The 14612-nt window shown below is 34.2% G+C and overlaps 2 protein-coding genes across 2 annotated transcripts; one reads left to right on the top strand and one right to left on the bottom strand.

Annotated features, from left to right (window-relative positions):
* Positions 1-1534: 1534 nt before the first annotated feature.
* Positions 1535-6260, bottom strand: LOC147397342 (uncharacterized). Its single transcript, XM_086452921.1, has 8 exons — positions 6105-6260; positions 5800-5888; positions 4666-4729; positions 3079-3156; positions 2574-2650; positions 2422-2488; positions 2210-2317; positions 1535-1878 (listed from the first exon to the last, which is right to left on the bottom strand). The coding sequence occupies exons 1-8, from the start codon at positions 6174-6176 to the stop codon at positions 1849-1851; spliced, it is 585 nt and encodes a 194-aa protein (XP_086309047.1). The 5' UTR covers positions 6177-6260; the 3' UTR covers positions 1535-1848.
* Positions 6261-12437: 6177 nt separating this feature from the next.
* On the top strand, positions 12438-14547 carry LOC147397341 (aquaporin NIP6-1-like). Its single transcript, XM_086450199.1, has 5 exons — positions 12438-12705; positions 13225-13449; positions 13525-13719; positions 13840-13901; positions 14364-14547. The coding sequence occupies exons 1-5, from the start codon at positions 12478-12480 to the stop codon at positions 14545-14547; spliced, it is 894 nt and encodes a 297-aa protein (XP_086306325.1). The 5' UTR covers positions 12438-12477.
* Positions 14548-14612: the final 65 nt, after the last annotated feature.

Here is a 14612-nt window from a genome sequence, read left to right as displayed (position 1 = left end):
GCAAGATAAGGTGTTTACGTGGCATTTGTTGATTGGAGATCACTCACATTGGGCTGTGTACCATATAGAAAATGGCTTCACAAGAGCCCAAAGTCTTTTAAACTCCTAACAAAAGGTGTCATGTAGACATCGTTCCTATAGAATAGGAACAGAGGGGCAGCGTTCTTGATCCTCATTCTATGTGTTTTGTTGATGTTGCCTAGAAATAATGAAGAATTGGCATAAAAGAAAAACAAGCTTAAAGATCAAATCACTTCCTTTTTTTTTTTTTTATAATAATAATAATATTAAAAATAAAATAAAAAAACTATTTATTTGTGCTTCTTGTGCAATGGATTACTATACATTTAATTATAGCACATAGTAAAATTTGATTGCATATTGTACCCTTTGAATGCTTGTAAGTAAAACAAAAGTATTTTTCTTTTAAAAGATGGGTCATGTGGGCACACATTAAAGTGCGCAATAAATACACGAAAAATTATATTTTGTACCAAAAAGACCCGTAAAAAAACATTTTTACCAAAATACCTAGGAGCATCCAAGGGGGTGGTACGGGTGATCATGAGATTAGGATTTTATAATATTTTGTAATGTTGATATTATAATTTGAGCCAAACCTTTGTAATGTTTGATGAGTGTTTATCTTTAATTCGGGTGTAATAAATAATTTAAGAAATTGGGACGTAACAAGTAGAAGTTGGGGTGCTAATAAAAATCTCTTTTTTTCACTAAACCTTGACATGTCTTGCTAAAAACTCATATTTTTTTTACTCAAAACCTATTGATCTTTGATCTCTCTTGTGCATCCCTCCAAAAAGGGAGAAATCTTAAATTCAAATCACCCAACAGAATTGGACAAGATATGATGCTCTAAGAGGCCAATCGCTTTGCTCCTGCTAGTCGGGAGGAAAAAATGTCATGTAAGATGAAATTTATTACCAATCTTAAATATTATAATGAGAGATGGCGGAGTAAAGGTGGTTGGACACCAAAATTTGAATGGTCATGAATGCCCCAATTTTATATTTAAATATGATATAATCAAGGTCATTTTAGTAAATAAATCCAGAAAAATTGCAGCCCACGGCTCTCAAATAGCATTGCTTGGTTTTAATATTACAAAAATATCCTTTTTTATTATCTAATCTTTAAAAAAAAAAAACCTTTAATTAATATTTTAAACTATAAATAAGACCTCCAAAGAACAAGTGGATAACTTGTCACCAAAACACAGGGTTAAAGACGACCTTTTTTTGGGTGGGTATCTATTTATCTGTACCATGAAAATATAATTTCCAACATTTTTTTTCATCCAACATGTAAAGGTCACTAATACTCCAAACTTATTTTATATATATATAAGATAAAGGATAAACTGTTTCGAAATTCACTCACTTGACGTGGCACAAAACCATTGATATTTTTCTTGGGGATACGCAACAAAAAAAGATCTATGGTTCTGTGCACACGCCACGTCAAGTGAGTGAATTTTGAGTCAGTTTATTGAGACTAAAAAAATCGATCCCAAGGGTTAAAAAACTATCACAATTGAATAAACTACACAGGGGAAGGAAGCAGAAACCATAAATGTTATGTCACACCTCATGGTGAAATATATCTTTCAAATCTGCTATAATATTACTTGATCAGTTTCCTCCATGGTTGGATATGAAGAAAACTCCAGCCCAACAAATCTTAGATTGAATTTGGATTTCCATTTCAGTATCAAATACCTGCATAAGTTGGCATGGCAGTTGTTTTTAGTTCAATATATCAGCTAAACATCACACCGTGTCATTGTTAAAGGATCTTCAACAAGATGATTATTAGATCTCCATCCAAACATCAGCCCAACCTCGCTTCTCTTTTAAGTACCTAAAACATTTAAAAAAGAAAAAAAAAAGATTAGGAGTTGGCATATTAACAAGAAATATCAAAGCTTTCAATGACAGAGGTGGCATGTTCAGCAGAATTTTGCGTAGTGGACTGTCTTCAAAGACTGTCTTCAACAGTATCTTGGTTAATACCCATTACCAACAGATACATGGGTTCATCTTTGTTACATGTATCCCAACTATTTAAGTTCGACAACATTAATCCTGCTATACCATTCAAATAGTTCATGATGCATAGTGTAGAGAAAAGTTTACCCACAATATGTGTGCATTTTACAGGCGTTGTTAGATCCACAACGAAAAGGATTTACCTCTTCAGCAAACTTTATCAAAATGGTGGTCCGAGGCCGCTGCTGACCCTCCATTGGTACAAAATGAGCTGTTACTACAGCAGGAAAGCCTGCACTATCCAAAACACCCTTCACAAAACCAATTGTTGTTTAGATATATCAACTCGCAGATAATAATCAGTTGAAGTAAAACAAAGCCAACAAAATAATGCTCAGCTGTATCCTAAACTCACCCTTACAATCCCAGCAACAAATGCTCCGCAATTAAATGTTCCCATGTCTTTCGGAATAGAAATAAACCTTCAATAGGAAGCAGCAGTTGGTAAATGAACCTAAAAGTACTACTCCTTAAATTGGTTTGACAAGCACTTAGTAAAAGAATTACCGATTCACAAGGAGCTCCTTTTCACTAATCATGTATTCATCTTCATGTTCGGTGCCTTTCTCAAGTGAGTCAGCAACCTATTATTATATGAAGAAGAAGAATGATAACAAGGTTGCTCTGAACAAAAAAAATTCATCACCCTTTATCTCGAACACAAATGACAAAAGTGTGGCAATCATACATGCCTGGTAATTTTACAATTTTTTCCAAACACAAAAAACAAAAAGACCCCCCACCCACCCTTTCCTGATTCTTTTTTTTTTTTTCCTTTTTTGGTTTCAGCATTTCCTTGATTTCACGTCTTCATGAACCATAAGTGGGTTGGAATTTCACTAACTTATGTGAAGATTTAACTAATAGAACATAGACTAAGTGCCCCAAATCTTCAGGATAAAGCTTCGATGATGATGAATTTGGACCAATTACAGTAGATAATACATTACTTAGCTTAGTGGAACTTTTAGAAATGAAAAAGAAGTGTTTTTGAGGGAAAAAAAATACTTACTTTTCCAAATAACACCTTCCACACTGTACTATGAACGAAGGATAAAATCCCCAATAATCGTGTTTCTCTTCTGTTTCCCTGTAGCATCATATTGAAAAGATCAGTATATAAAGAAGTCAACATCACCAATTTTTGTCTGCAATATACTTCGCATTTTGTTCAGTCAACTACTAAGATGAGGATTCAGGGGTTTAGGCAGAGGATTTTCCTATTAATCGGGAGGAGGTGACGAATGACAAGTGGGTAACATATTGCATTGCAACTTTGAGATTGTGGGTTCAAGTCCAGCCTTCCCATACAAAAAGGGTGCTAAGGTATTTAGTGTTAACCCCATCATATTTGTTTGTGCTCTAGTAGCTTCCAAGGGAAATATATCTTCCCTTGTTATATTTCTTTCTTTCATTAATAAAATCTCCATTATTGATAATTAAAAAAAAAAAAAAAGGTGTACAGGTCATAAATGGCAAGGGATCCATTGTGACTTGTGAATGATGTTAGTTCTAAATAGAAAGGTTTTCAGAAACAAATAGGAAACCAAAAGATGAGTGGGATTTGATTCGAATCAGGATTCAATCCAATCGCAGGATTGCAAAAGATACATAATTTTTTTCTGTGTTAAAATATATGAAATAATATAAAGATATACAATATGCAAAACCATTCCTTACCTCATCATGTAATAAAAAAATTTATGCAAAAACTTACATTGAAAAGACAATCTATCTGAGTCTATAAATAAGGTATGTAATCTGCATAATTGAATGGAATTGAGTTGATTAAAATATGAATTTACCTTGCTCTCTGCAAGACCTCCATGGGAGTGGTGAGACACTATAAAAGTAGGTACGTTAAGACATGAGACTACACTCTTTTTTTGACAAGTAAACCTACTTAATTTTTCTACACCTACCTCTTTATTTTCTCTACTAAATCCAATCATAAAAATCCTAAAAGCACAACTTCTTACAACCCTTTTAAGACCCAAAAACAATCCCATAACTTCAATCTTCTAGCCCCGGCTTTTAAAAATTGCCCACCAGAAATCCTAACCCTAAAACTTCATTTCCATTCCATAAAACCCCAAAATTACAACACCTAATAACTCTAGACAGGTTTCTCTCTCTCTCTCTTAAATCTAACTCACCCAAATTAAAACTTGGATTGAGCTAGGGTTGAGTATCTCAATGCTGATCTCAGGTTGGGTTGGTCTTTGGTTCAATGATTTGATGCTCAGGTTGGGCTTGGGTTGGCCATCAATCCAACCCAACAATCCCAACATCAGCATCAGAATTAAGCATATCTGGTTTTCTTTGTTACCTAGTTGAGCAACAGCAGTACAATTTCCGTTCAACACATAGAGATGAGATCCATTTCAAATTCAATTAATACAAGTCTTCCAAGTAGAAGTGAATATCATACATTAGAAAATTTTCAACATTCCTTCACATGATCTGATCAATATATCATTGAAAGTAATTTTGAAGCTTGAATGTACTAATACCAAGTTACTATGAACACTCCAAACATCAAGCCCATGCTACCCAAATCGCAAAAATACACACGGTATCACAAAAGGAAGTTTTATACCTTATCCCTATGGCAGAGAAGTTCTAAAACTCTTGCTCCAACAGCATATCCAGCATCCTCTAGCCTGATCAAGATAACAAGAAAATGAATCCATGGTACCAACATGTATCATAACCTACCATAAAATACCTAACATTTTCTGGAGGTACAACACAAAATACAATATAGCATAGTGGCATAATCTATCACAATTTGTTATATATGTTAGCCAACCAACTACTCCAAAAGACCTATCTGTTGGAGAGGGGGAGAACTATGAGTATAAGAGGGTCATAGGGCTTAACCGGGGTATGAAACACCTAAGAGTGGAGAAAAATATACCCTCTAACACTCCTCCTCACTCATTAGGGTGGAAAGAATCGAACCCGTGACCTATACAAACCTAGTGCTCTGATACCATGTTAACCAACCAAATACTCCAAAAGAATGATCTGTTGGCAGGGGAGAACTATGAATATAAGAGGTCATGGAGCTTAACTAAGATATGACACTACCGAGAATGGCGGAAAATATACACTCAACACTTCCCCTCACCCATAAGAGTGGAAAGAATCGAACCCGTGACCTATACGAACCTAGTGCTCTAATACCATGTTAACCAACCAACTACTCCAATAGATCGATCTGTTGGAGAGGGGAGAACTATGAATATAAGAGGGTCACAGGGCTTAACTGGAGTAAGACACACCTGAGAGTGGAGGAAAATATACACTCAACAATATTCATTTCTTATCAATACTTATTGTGATAATATCACATTTTTTGGGTGTCTCAGATATGCGCTAAGATAAGTATCTGTGTCAGACACATATCAGATTCTAACAGTCCACACAGACTCTATTGTGAGACTACAACTTCCTTTTTCTTTTCTTATAGTAAGATATCGATTAGCATTTATCATGGATGACATGCTCTACCGATCATAATTAAGATTTTAATAGCAAATATTGCATTAAACATATGTTTGCTCTTGTCCAACATCCATATGATCGTACCCGTATCCATGCAACATAGATTAATACCATTAATAAATTTATAAAATTTATTAAACCCAATTGAGAAAATTTGTGAAAAATTCTGATGAAAATAAAATTACAAAGGGTGGTCAGTAATATTATGAAAATTAATTGTCACCTTCGTTCTAATTCGGTAATGTTGTCAACCTGAGTCTGATTATACTGCACCATCTCTGAAAACAAGAACGCAAAAGCACTCAAACTAACCTGCAAAAGAATCAGATAAAGAAAATCAAAATTACATTCAGATAATTAACTAAGTAAGTAAAAAATTGGATAAAAAACAATAAAGAAATGGGTTTCAAAATATCCCAAATGAATTTAAGTTGAATCACAAAAAGTGGAGTGAATCGAAAGGGATAATTAATTTCTAGGGCACAATCACATAAGAGAAATCGAAGAAAAAGAGAGAATAAAAAACACCTCTTGTTTGCCTTTGCTGAGGGGTTTTTCAAGGACGTTGGTGTACTGTTTGATCTTCCCTACTCCGATCATCTTGTTTATCTTTTCTTACAGAAAATAAAATGAACCGTTTTTTTGTGTTCTTATAATCGATCGGACCGGCCGATTTGGTTTCTTGTGGGTCGTAGACTTGTTGCAATGAACCCCCGGTTTTTTAATGAACCAGAATGTTACTGGGTGATGACTAGTGAGTGTCCCTGGGAACCCGATAACCCAATAATACACCAGACCAAGGTTTTGAACACAACGGATATGGATGCTTGGGTAGGTTTTGGGTTTGGTTTGTTGCGATTGTTGGTCAAATTTTGGATTCGGGTTGTGTGTTTTGGTGTATTGGATTTATTACTTGAATTTGGAATTAAGTTGGTGGATCTGGTGTGTTGGAATCATGGTTTCAAAACTTGTCTGAGACTGAGACGTATCGTCCAAATCGTCTCGATATCAAGCATGAATGAGACGGACGCACAAGTCAACTTTTAGAACTATATTTAATACGTTAGGTTCATATTTGAAAATTTTGGACGAGATATCTCAGACATATCGAAAAAATTGTCTAAGATGACTCGGTGTCCGACATGGATGAGACACGAAACCGAGTTTTAAAAGCATGGTTGGAATTGTGGCTTGAATTTGGAGTTGGGATGTGGGTTTAGTGAGCTGGGCTTTTGGAGTCAGGTTTTAAAATAGTGAGTTTGTGTTTGTAACTGGAATTTAATCACATGGCCCTCAAAAGTTGCAAGCAAAATTAAAGCAAAAAAATGTTAAAACTCGAAATTTGGGGTGGGATTGGTTGGATCAAGGTTCATCTTGAGACAATGTCTGAGTTTAGAGAAAGTTTGAGACTCTCGATCGAAATATTTTGATACAAACTGATTTTTTTCCTTTAAAATACTCATAGTTTTTGTTCTGATCTCGATCGACCTTTTTTTTTTTTTTTTGATAAGTAAAATATTTTCATTAGTAATAGAGAAGAGAAAGCAAGATCGGTTGAGTTAGCCAATCAAGCATAAAACATTACATGAAGCTCAATCTCTCGTAATGCTACAAATCCAATCTCATCTTCTTAAGAAATCTGCAAAAAGAGAAGGCCTAAAATGGTTAGATTAAGTTCCGTACAACTTGAAGGTTTCTCCTCAAAATTCCTACTATTGTGCTCCTTCAACAGCCCTATAAATGGCGAGGTGTATTATACTCCAAAGCACCCTTTTCATATTCGAGAAATAACTCTCCATGTGCAACCTCGACTCAAAGTGTACACGAATGGACTCCGGCATGCAAAGTGACACTTCAAATAATCCCAGGAAATGCGTCCATACCTTGTTTGCCACCCTACAATGAATGAGAATGTGGTTTGCTGATTCCGTATCCACTAATACATTAGACAACAATTGGATGTGCAAAACTCCCTCTTCATTAAGAAATCCATTGTTTGGATCCTAAAATGATACAAAGCTTTAAACTATGGGTTGGATAATTGATCAGTTATATACCAAAAATTATTTGATGGATTTGTCAAAATGGTATATGTTGAGTTTAGTCCCACATTGGACACTCAGTGTCTTGTCTCTCTCCTCATAAGCTCTTGGACCCCTCTACTAATTGTCAATTGGTTTTGAGTTCGACCCCCAAATTTAATATGGTATCAAAACGGGCATTTCTCTTCTCCACGTCACCCAATTCACATCTCCAAATTGATTTTGAGTTGGACCGTCAAAGTTATCAATATCCTTATGATCCACAAATGAGTGTAGAAAAGACGTATGATCAACTTTATCGACCTTAGACCTATAGCTTAGTTGTTTGACATATTAAAATGCAACATTGAGATCATGGCAAGCTTACTTATCACACACACACACACACACACACACACACAACTTAATTAAACCCAAAACTCATAACGAACTCAGCTTTGACCTATATGAGACAATATAGGACTTGGTCAATTTAAGCTTGATAGGGATTTGGGATTGTGCTAAAGTGCCAATCCACACAATTACTTAATCAAACCCAAAACTCAGAGCGATCTTGGCTTGAACTTGTATGAGATGATATAACACTTAGTCAATTTAAGCTCAATAGGGATTGTGGATTGCACAAGTGTCAATCCACACAAAAACTTAATTAAACCCAAAACTCGGAGTGAACATGAGACGATATAGGACTTAGTCAATTTAAGCTCAATAGGGATTTAGGATTGCTTCAAAGTGCCAATCCCAAGGTCTCTTAAAAGTACAAGTGTAGTGACGACATCAAGGGGTGATGGTGAGGAGAGGATGCTAGATCCTCTTTTAACAAAAAAAAAAAAAAAAAAATTCCAACATTATTGATCATGTTTGGGAGGTGACCTTTTGAGTCTAAAGCAAGCCATGACCAATAGTTCTCTAGAGATGCCCGCATGCATAGAAAGATGAAACTCCATTTATGAACATGAGTAGTGCAAGATGCCATCATTGGTTTTAAGTTGCATTTACAAGGAAGAAATTTAAGACACACCAACCCATTCACCCTCTCCTTTAGACCATCTAGACATTTTCTCCTTTAGAGTTTTACCAAATATTTGAGATACCCGTTTGTTTTCAAACTAATGACATACCCATTACCAAGGTCTTTTATAAAAGAATTAATTGAGATTACCTAAATGCCTTGTCTTCAACCTATCTGACATTGTCTACAATCCATTCAACCTCTTTTTCCAAAGGTCCCAAAAAAATATAGTGTTTTGTTAATGTGTTCCCCTAGGGCACAAGTTAAAGTGCAATAAACATACTTTGAAAATTGCATTTTTTTATCAAAAATGCCCTTAAATTTTATTTTTTTAATATCAAAATACCCTCATATTCCAATTTCCAAAGTGTATGTATTGTAGTTTAACATGTGCTCCTAAGATTCAAGTGGGCAAAACCCAAAAATATATCTTCAACTTTTTCAAAAATACTATATAAGATTTGAAGGTTCAATGAAGGAGAGACTTTTGAGGTTAAAGAGATGAGTATTACGATTTGATTTGCGATTGAGGAATGGCAATCAAGCACGGAAAAAAATTTGCAACAATCTATAGAAGGACAACCAAGCACAAGTCTCTCACAGATTTTTGTTTAATGCCTATTTGTGATATTTTACAGGACAATTTGGGTCAAAATATAATAATAATAATAATAAAATGACTATTTTTTTATTTGAGGGATGTATCTATAATTTGCAAAATTAGTAAGGCTGTTCAATCAGACATCCTTAGAATAACATACCATATCTTATAATAAAAAAACATTCTACCTAGCCAGAACCTAATTCACATGGATGTCAAAGAAAAAGGAGAGGTGTTGGTTTTGAGCCATAAATTTACTAACAAGAAAAGTACATGAAAGCAAAGGAGAGCCAACCAAGTCAAAAAAGAAAGAGAATACATGTCATTCTAAATATTCTTTTATCAATTAGTCTTATAACATCACAGTAAGAAACTACCATGAAATTGTGATCCTCCTATAAAATATAGGGCTATTCCTTTATTCAATTGGATGGTCAAGAATTTTTTTTTGGATTCTTGATATATATCAAAGGGTACAGGAAGAATCAGAGTGACACTTAAGGTTGAAGGTTCTTTCAACTACGTTTTCGAACAATGTCTTATAAGACTAAATATCGATGTAATATTGACTGATCATAGCTTCTAAGTTAAGCGAATAATTACTGGTTTGGGATGACTCGTGAAAAAAACACAGGATCCTAACCCTTTAAACACAAAATCCAATGGTTGAGATTTATTAGTATCTTGATAACATAAATCTCATAGATACTTATCTTGAGGATAAATCTCAGTCATTAGATTTTGCATTTACAGGGTTGGAATCATGTGCTTTTTTCATGATTCATTCTTAGGAGTCGAGCGATATGAGTGTGTCCATATCCATATCCAAATTTCTTATTTGAATTCGACTCGGATCACACTAACTAAGATCATATCTCAATCATTTTACTTTTATTAAAATTATATACGAATTCAATCCGATCGAATTTATTGATTCAAATCAGTTGGGTAGGATAATGTCAAACCGTTTAAGATTATTTTAAATAAATTGTTAAAATGAGACTAAATGATAACTTGATAAATTTAAGACTTCTCTTATTTTAAGAGAAACCTTAACCACTAATCGCAACTATTATTGGTTGATAAAAAATGATTTAAAAAATATAAGAATACATCTTGCAAAGTAATATATCATTCAAATCTTGACAGATATAGTGATGGAACAGTATTCGACCTGAATCCGATTTGGGTTAAGGGACATCAACCCATTTCCAAATTATATTTTAATTTGGACATACTTGATGAAACCAAATCTACTAAATTCGAATTCAGATCACTCAGATTTCAGATAAAATTTGTACCAATTTAAGCCCTAGAGTCAAGGGATCCTGCTTCATAAATTTTCCCCTCGGAATACACAACTACACATGTTTATGGGGATGTGCAGTTGTGTATGCTGAGGGAAATAATCTACTATACTTGCACATGCCACGTCAGTGAATTTTGAGTTATTCTGTCAGAGTTGAGTTAGAAAAACACTATACTTAATTTATTATTTACTATGGAGATTTCATTATTAGACGAATGTATCAATTTTATTATGTTATTTTACTTGACTTGTGTGTATGTATCTACGCGTATGATATAAAAAGTTTGAATAATAAATAAACTACTGATTGGGTAAGCATATACAACTTAAATTAATATGCTAATATTTTCTATCACACTTTAATTTTTTTTTTTTAAACAGATTTTTTAGAACATTATAGATATTTTAAATCAAAGTAAATATCAATCAACTTCACTGTGAATAAAGTATTTATTTATTTATTACTATAGTTATCAAGATTTTTTTTAATCTGTAGGGTACAAATATTTTGAACATGCTCTTCAATGATTTGTTTTTACTACTAAACAAAATTACAAAAATTATCATGAAAATTTCTTTTTGAAGATAAATAATTGATATAGATATGTGGCTTAGTATTATTGATAATAATTGTTGTTATTATAGTAGTGTGACCAAAATTCATATTAAATAATTTTTTTAAATTAGAAAAATATCACTAAATAGATCTATTCATGCATTCGAAATAATCTATATTTAATACTATAAAATAAAATATTACTTTTATATTTTAAAATTATCTTGATAACTAACAAAATTTCTAACATGAAAATAAAGTTATACAGAGATTTTGTAAAGTTTGCCAACTCAAGGTAGTTCTGATTTTGAGAGAAATAAAATTACATAAATGCCCTCAATTATAATATTTTTAATAGAAATATTAAATATTACAAAGGAAATTTTTTTAAAAGAAATTAGTGGCACTAAAATGGTCACCTTTAGTATATAGTACAATGGGTTTTATTAATAACCTAAAATATCCTTATATTAAGTTATTAATTAAACAAAAGATTATTCCCTACTTATATTTATTGTAACTAAAAAACAATGAGATTCTGTTTGAATAATAAATCTTAGGGAAAAGAAAGTAGAATAATGTGAACAAAGTTGAGTTGTTGTCAATTTTTTGAACTTGATTTAAAACAAACACCTCAAAGTTGCATTCCAAAATTTTGAGATGAGTTGAATGAATCTTACCTCAATTAATATTATTTTTGGCTTGCTTTGTGTTCTTATAGAACTTTCAACTCACATGTTTGTTCTAATTCGAATCGTGGTTTAAAGTTTCATTATGTCTTGTCCAAGACATTTGAATTTTAGCCAAGAGGAATAAAACATTAATCCTGTAACTTTAAAATTTTCGATTACATCAAAAGGTTTTAGAATGTCTGAAAATGTTTCAATTGAGACAGACCCAATTTTCTCTTGAGTGAAAGATAAACTTGAAACAAGATTTTAAACCTTGACTACCTTGGTTGTCCTTGGCCAAACCAATTTTCTCTCTCAAAAATATATTTTATGGAACTTCACAAGCTTTTTACTTAAACAATTTCAGACCAAAAGAGCTTTTATTGACTTATTTGGTAGTTGTGAGACTTAAGAGGCTGATAAAGGAAACTCATGATTCATGTACCAAAGGTATGGTCCTGTTTAAACTACCAAATCCAACAGTAACTTCAAAAGAGTGTGAGAATGCCCCCACCATCCACTCCCAAGACCCAACACCACCATCACCCATTTCAACTGTTGCCACTGCCTTCCCCTCTCTTTTTTTGGTCTATTGGATTCTCTAGTCAACACCTTACTTAGTATATATAGAGCCCATCAATATACACAAATAAGAAACAAGGGCTTTAGAGTACCTTTCTTTCTTTTTTGGTTCCATTTGTTTTGGAGTAATGGTAAGCTCAAATGATGTTGCTTCAGTCCCCTCTACTCTTGCGACACCAACCACATCAGGGGTACCTCTCTGTGGTGGGTTCAAGACACAAAGAAATGGAAATTCTAGAAGATCCCTTCTTAATAGCTGCAAGTGTTTTAGTGTGGATGCATTGGCTATGGAAGAAGGAAGCTTCAGAGCTTTTACCTGCTCATTGCCGCCACCTAATGTATCACTTGCACGAAAGGTAGTCTTTCTAGAACATTTAAAATTATGTTTTTCAACTCAAATTTTCACAAGGTTAGAAATGTTGGAATGGTCCAAATTTGTGAATATGATTTCCATAGCATCATGGATAATGAAGTATGCAATACAATTGTCTAACATGATCTCTATGTGGTCTATATGGACTGATAAAGTTTTATAAGTACAAAATACCCTTACTGTTTCAGCTAATTATGACTTTTATTTTGGGCCTAACTATATATATAAATATGTTAATGAGGATGATCTCCACGATGAAGTCATCCTTGCCAAAAATGAAGTATAGACTTATACAAATAATATATATAGTCCCACTGAGCCATGTAACAATATTGTATAGATAATATGTATACGAGAAGTGCTATCGTCGAATGCAAGTGTTGGTTGTTAGCAACATTGATATGTTGTTTGTCTTATAAAACTTGATAAATAAATGAAAAAATTTACTTTTTATCGTGAGAACTGACCCATGTTTTATCTTATGGGTTGGTGGTAAAAGCAGGTGGGAGCAGAGTTCATAGGCACCCTTATACTCATATTTGCAGGAACAGCTACAGGTATTGTGAACCAGAAGACACATGGCTCAGAGACACTTATAGGCCTTGCCACCTCTACAGGACTCGCTGCTATGGTTGTTATACTCTCCACAGGCCACATCTCAGGAGCCCATCTCAACCCATCTGTCACCATAGCCTTTGCAGCCCTCAACCATTTCCCATGGAAACAGGTACTGTAGTAACCAACATGTATTGTTGTTAATCTAGATCATTCTAGAATGATAGTAATTAGTTCCACATGACAGGTACCCATGTATATAGGAGCACAGGTGATGGCCTCCATATGTGCTGCCTTTGCACTTAAGGGTATTTTCCATCCTTACATGGGAGGTGGAGTTACTGTTCCGTCTGGGGGATATGGTGAGGCATTTGCTTTGGAGCTCATCATCAGCTTCAACCTCATGTTCGTTGTTACAGCAGTGGCCACCGATACAAGAGCTGTGAGTGTCTTATAATGGGGGGGTCAAAAAGGATTTCTTGCTCGAAGTTCAAAAAGGATTTTGTAGTTTAGGGTACTTTGGTGATTTCATGTTGACATAGTTGCCTCTATATCTATGCAGGTGAGAGAGCTAGCAGGTGTTGCTGTTGGCGCCACAGTCATGCTCAACATACTAATTGCAGGGTACAGCATCACAAACACTATAATAAATCTAATTAAATAGACGATAAATTCAATCTACCTTCCTTACCATATGCAAGCCCATTTCCATGTGGTTTAGTGGGTCCCATTAAAAAGACTGATAATTGGCACTATTCTAAGCCCACCCCTTGGCAATATACAAATAAACATCATCTTTACGACCAATCAGAATGATTTTTTTGATTTTGATGTGGATGCATCAAGGGGTGGACCAAACATCATACATTAGTGGATCCATGAGAATGTGCCACGTGGAGTTTTATTTTAAATGCTCAAAAGGTTAGGTTATTGGACCCAACATTTGTGATCACTGCACCCACTTAAAACACATGAGTAGGTACTACTTCATATAATAGCCTCCCTTAATGAGAGAGATTTTAGATCTTATTCTAGTTTAACATCTGGCATTATTTAAGTACTTCCCTCTTTATTTTGTTATTACAGGGAAACAACGGGAGGTTCCATGAACCCTGTAAGAACTTTGGGACCAGCCATAGCTGCAAACAACTACAAGGCTATCTGGGTCTACCTTACCGCTCCTTTCATTGGCACACTCTGTGGGGCTGGTGCCTATCATATTGTCAAACTACCAGAAGAAACCGACACTCAAAATAGGCAATCACGTTAGGTAGCCTGAGTAGAAGATAAAAAAAACAACGGCAATGGCAACATGACCTCTAACAACATAAAGAG

This window comes from Akebia trifoliata, chromosome 8 (genome assembly GCF_017979445.1).
Source record: "Akebia trifoliata isolate Shusen 1 chromosome 8, ASM1797944v1, whole genome shotgun sequence".
Taxonomy (NCBI): Eukaryota; Viridiplantae; Streptophyta; class Magnoliopsida; order Ranunculales; family Lardizabalaceae; genus Akebia; species Akebia trifoliata.
The sequence above is the reverse complement of the archived record's forward strand: the minus strand, read 5'-3'. Positions and strand labels throughout refer to the sequence as shown.

Coding starts and splice junctions, on each gene's coding strand:
- LOC147397341 (XM_086450199.1), top strand. CDS start 12,478: ATGGTAAGCTCAAATGATGTTGCTTCAGTCCCCTCTACTCTTGCGACA. Junction 13,450..13,524: donor ACCATTTCCCATGGAAACAG/GTACTGTAGTAA, acceptor TCCACATGACAG/GTACCCATGTATATAGGAGC. Junction 13,720..13,839: donor TGGCCACCGATACAAGAGCT/GTGAGTGTCTTA, acceptor ATATCTATGCAG/GTGAGAGAGCTAGCAGGTGT.
- LOC147397342 (XM_086452921.1), bottom strand. CDS start 6,176: ATGATCGGAGTAGGGAAGATCAAACAGTACACCAACGTCCTTGAAAAA. Junction 2,318..2,421: donor TTGTTGCTGGGATTGTAAGG/GTGAGTTTAGGA, acceptor GGTTTTGTGAAG/GGTGTTTTGGATAGTGCAGG. Junction 1,879..2,209: donor TGATAAAGTTTGCTGAAGAG/GTAAATCCTTTT, acceptor TAAATGTTTTAG/GTACTTAAAAGAGAAGCGAG.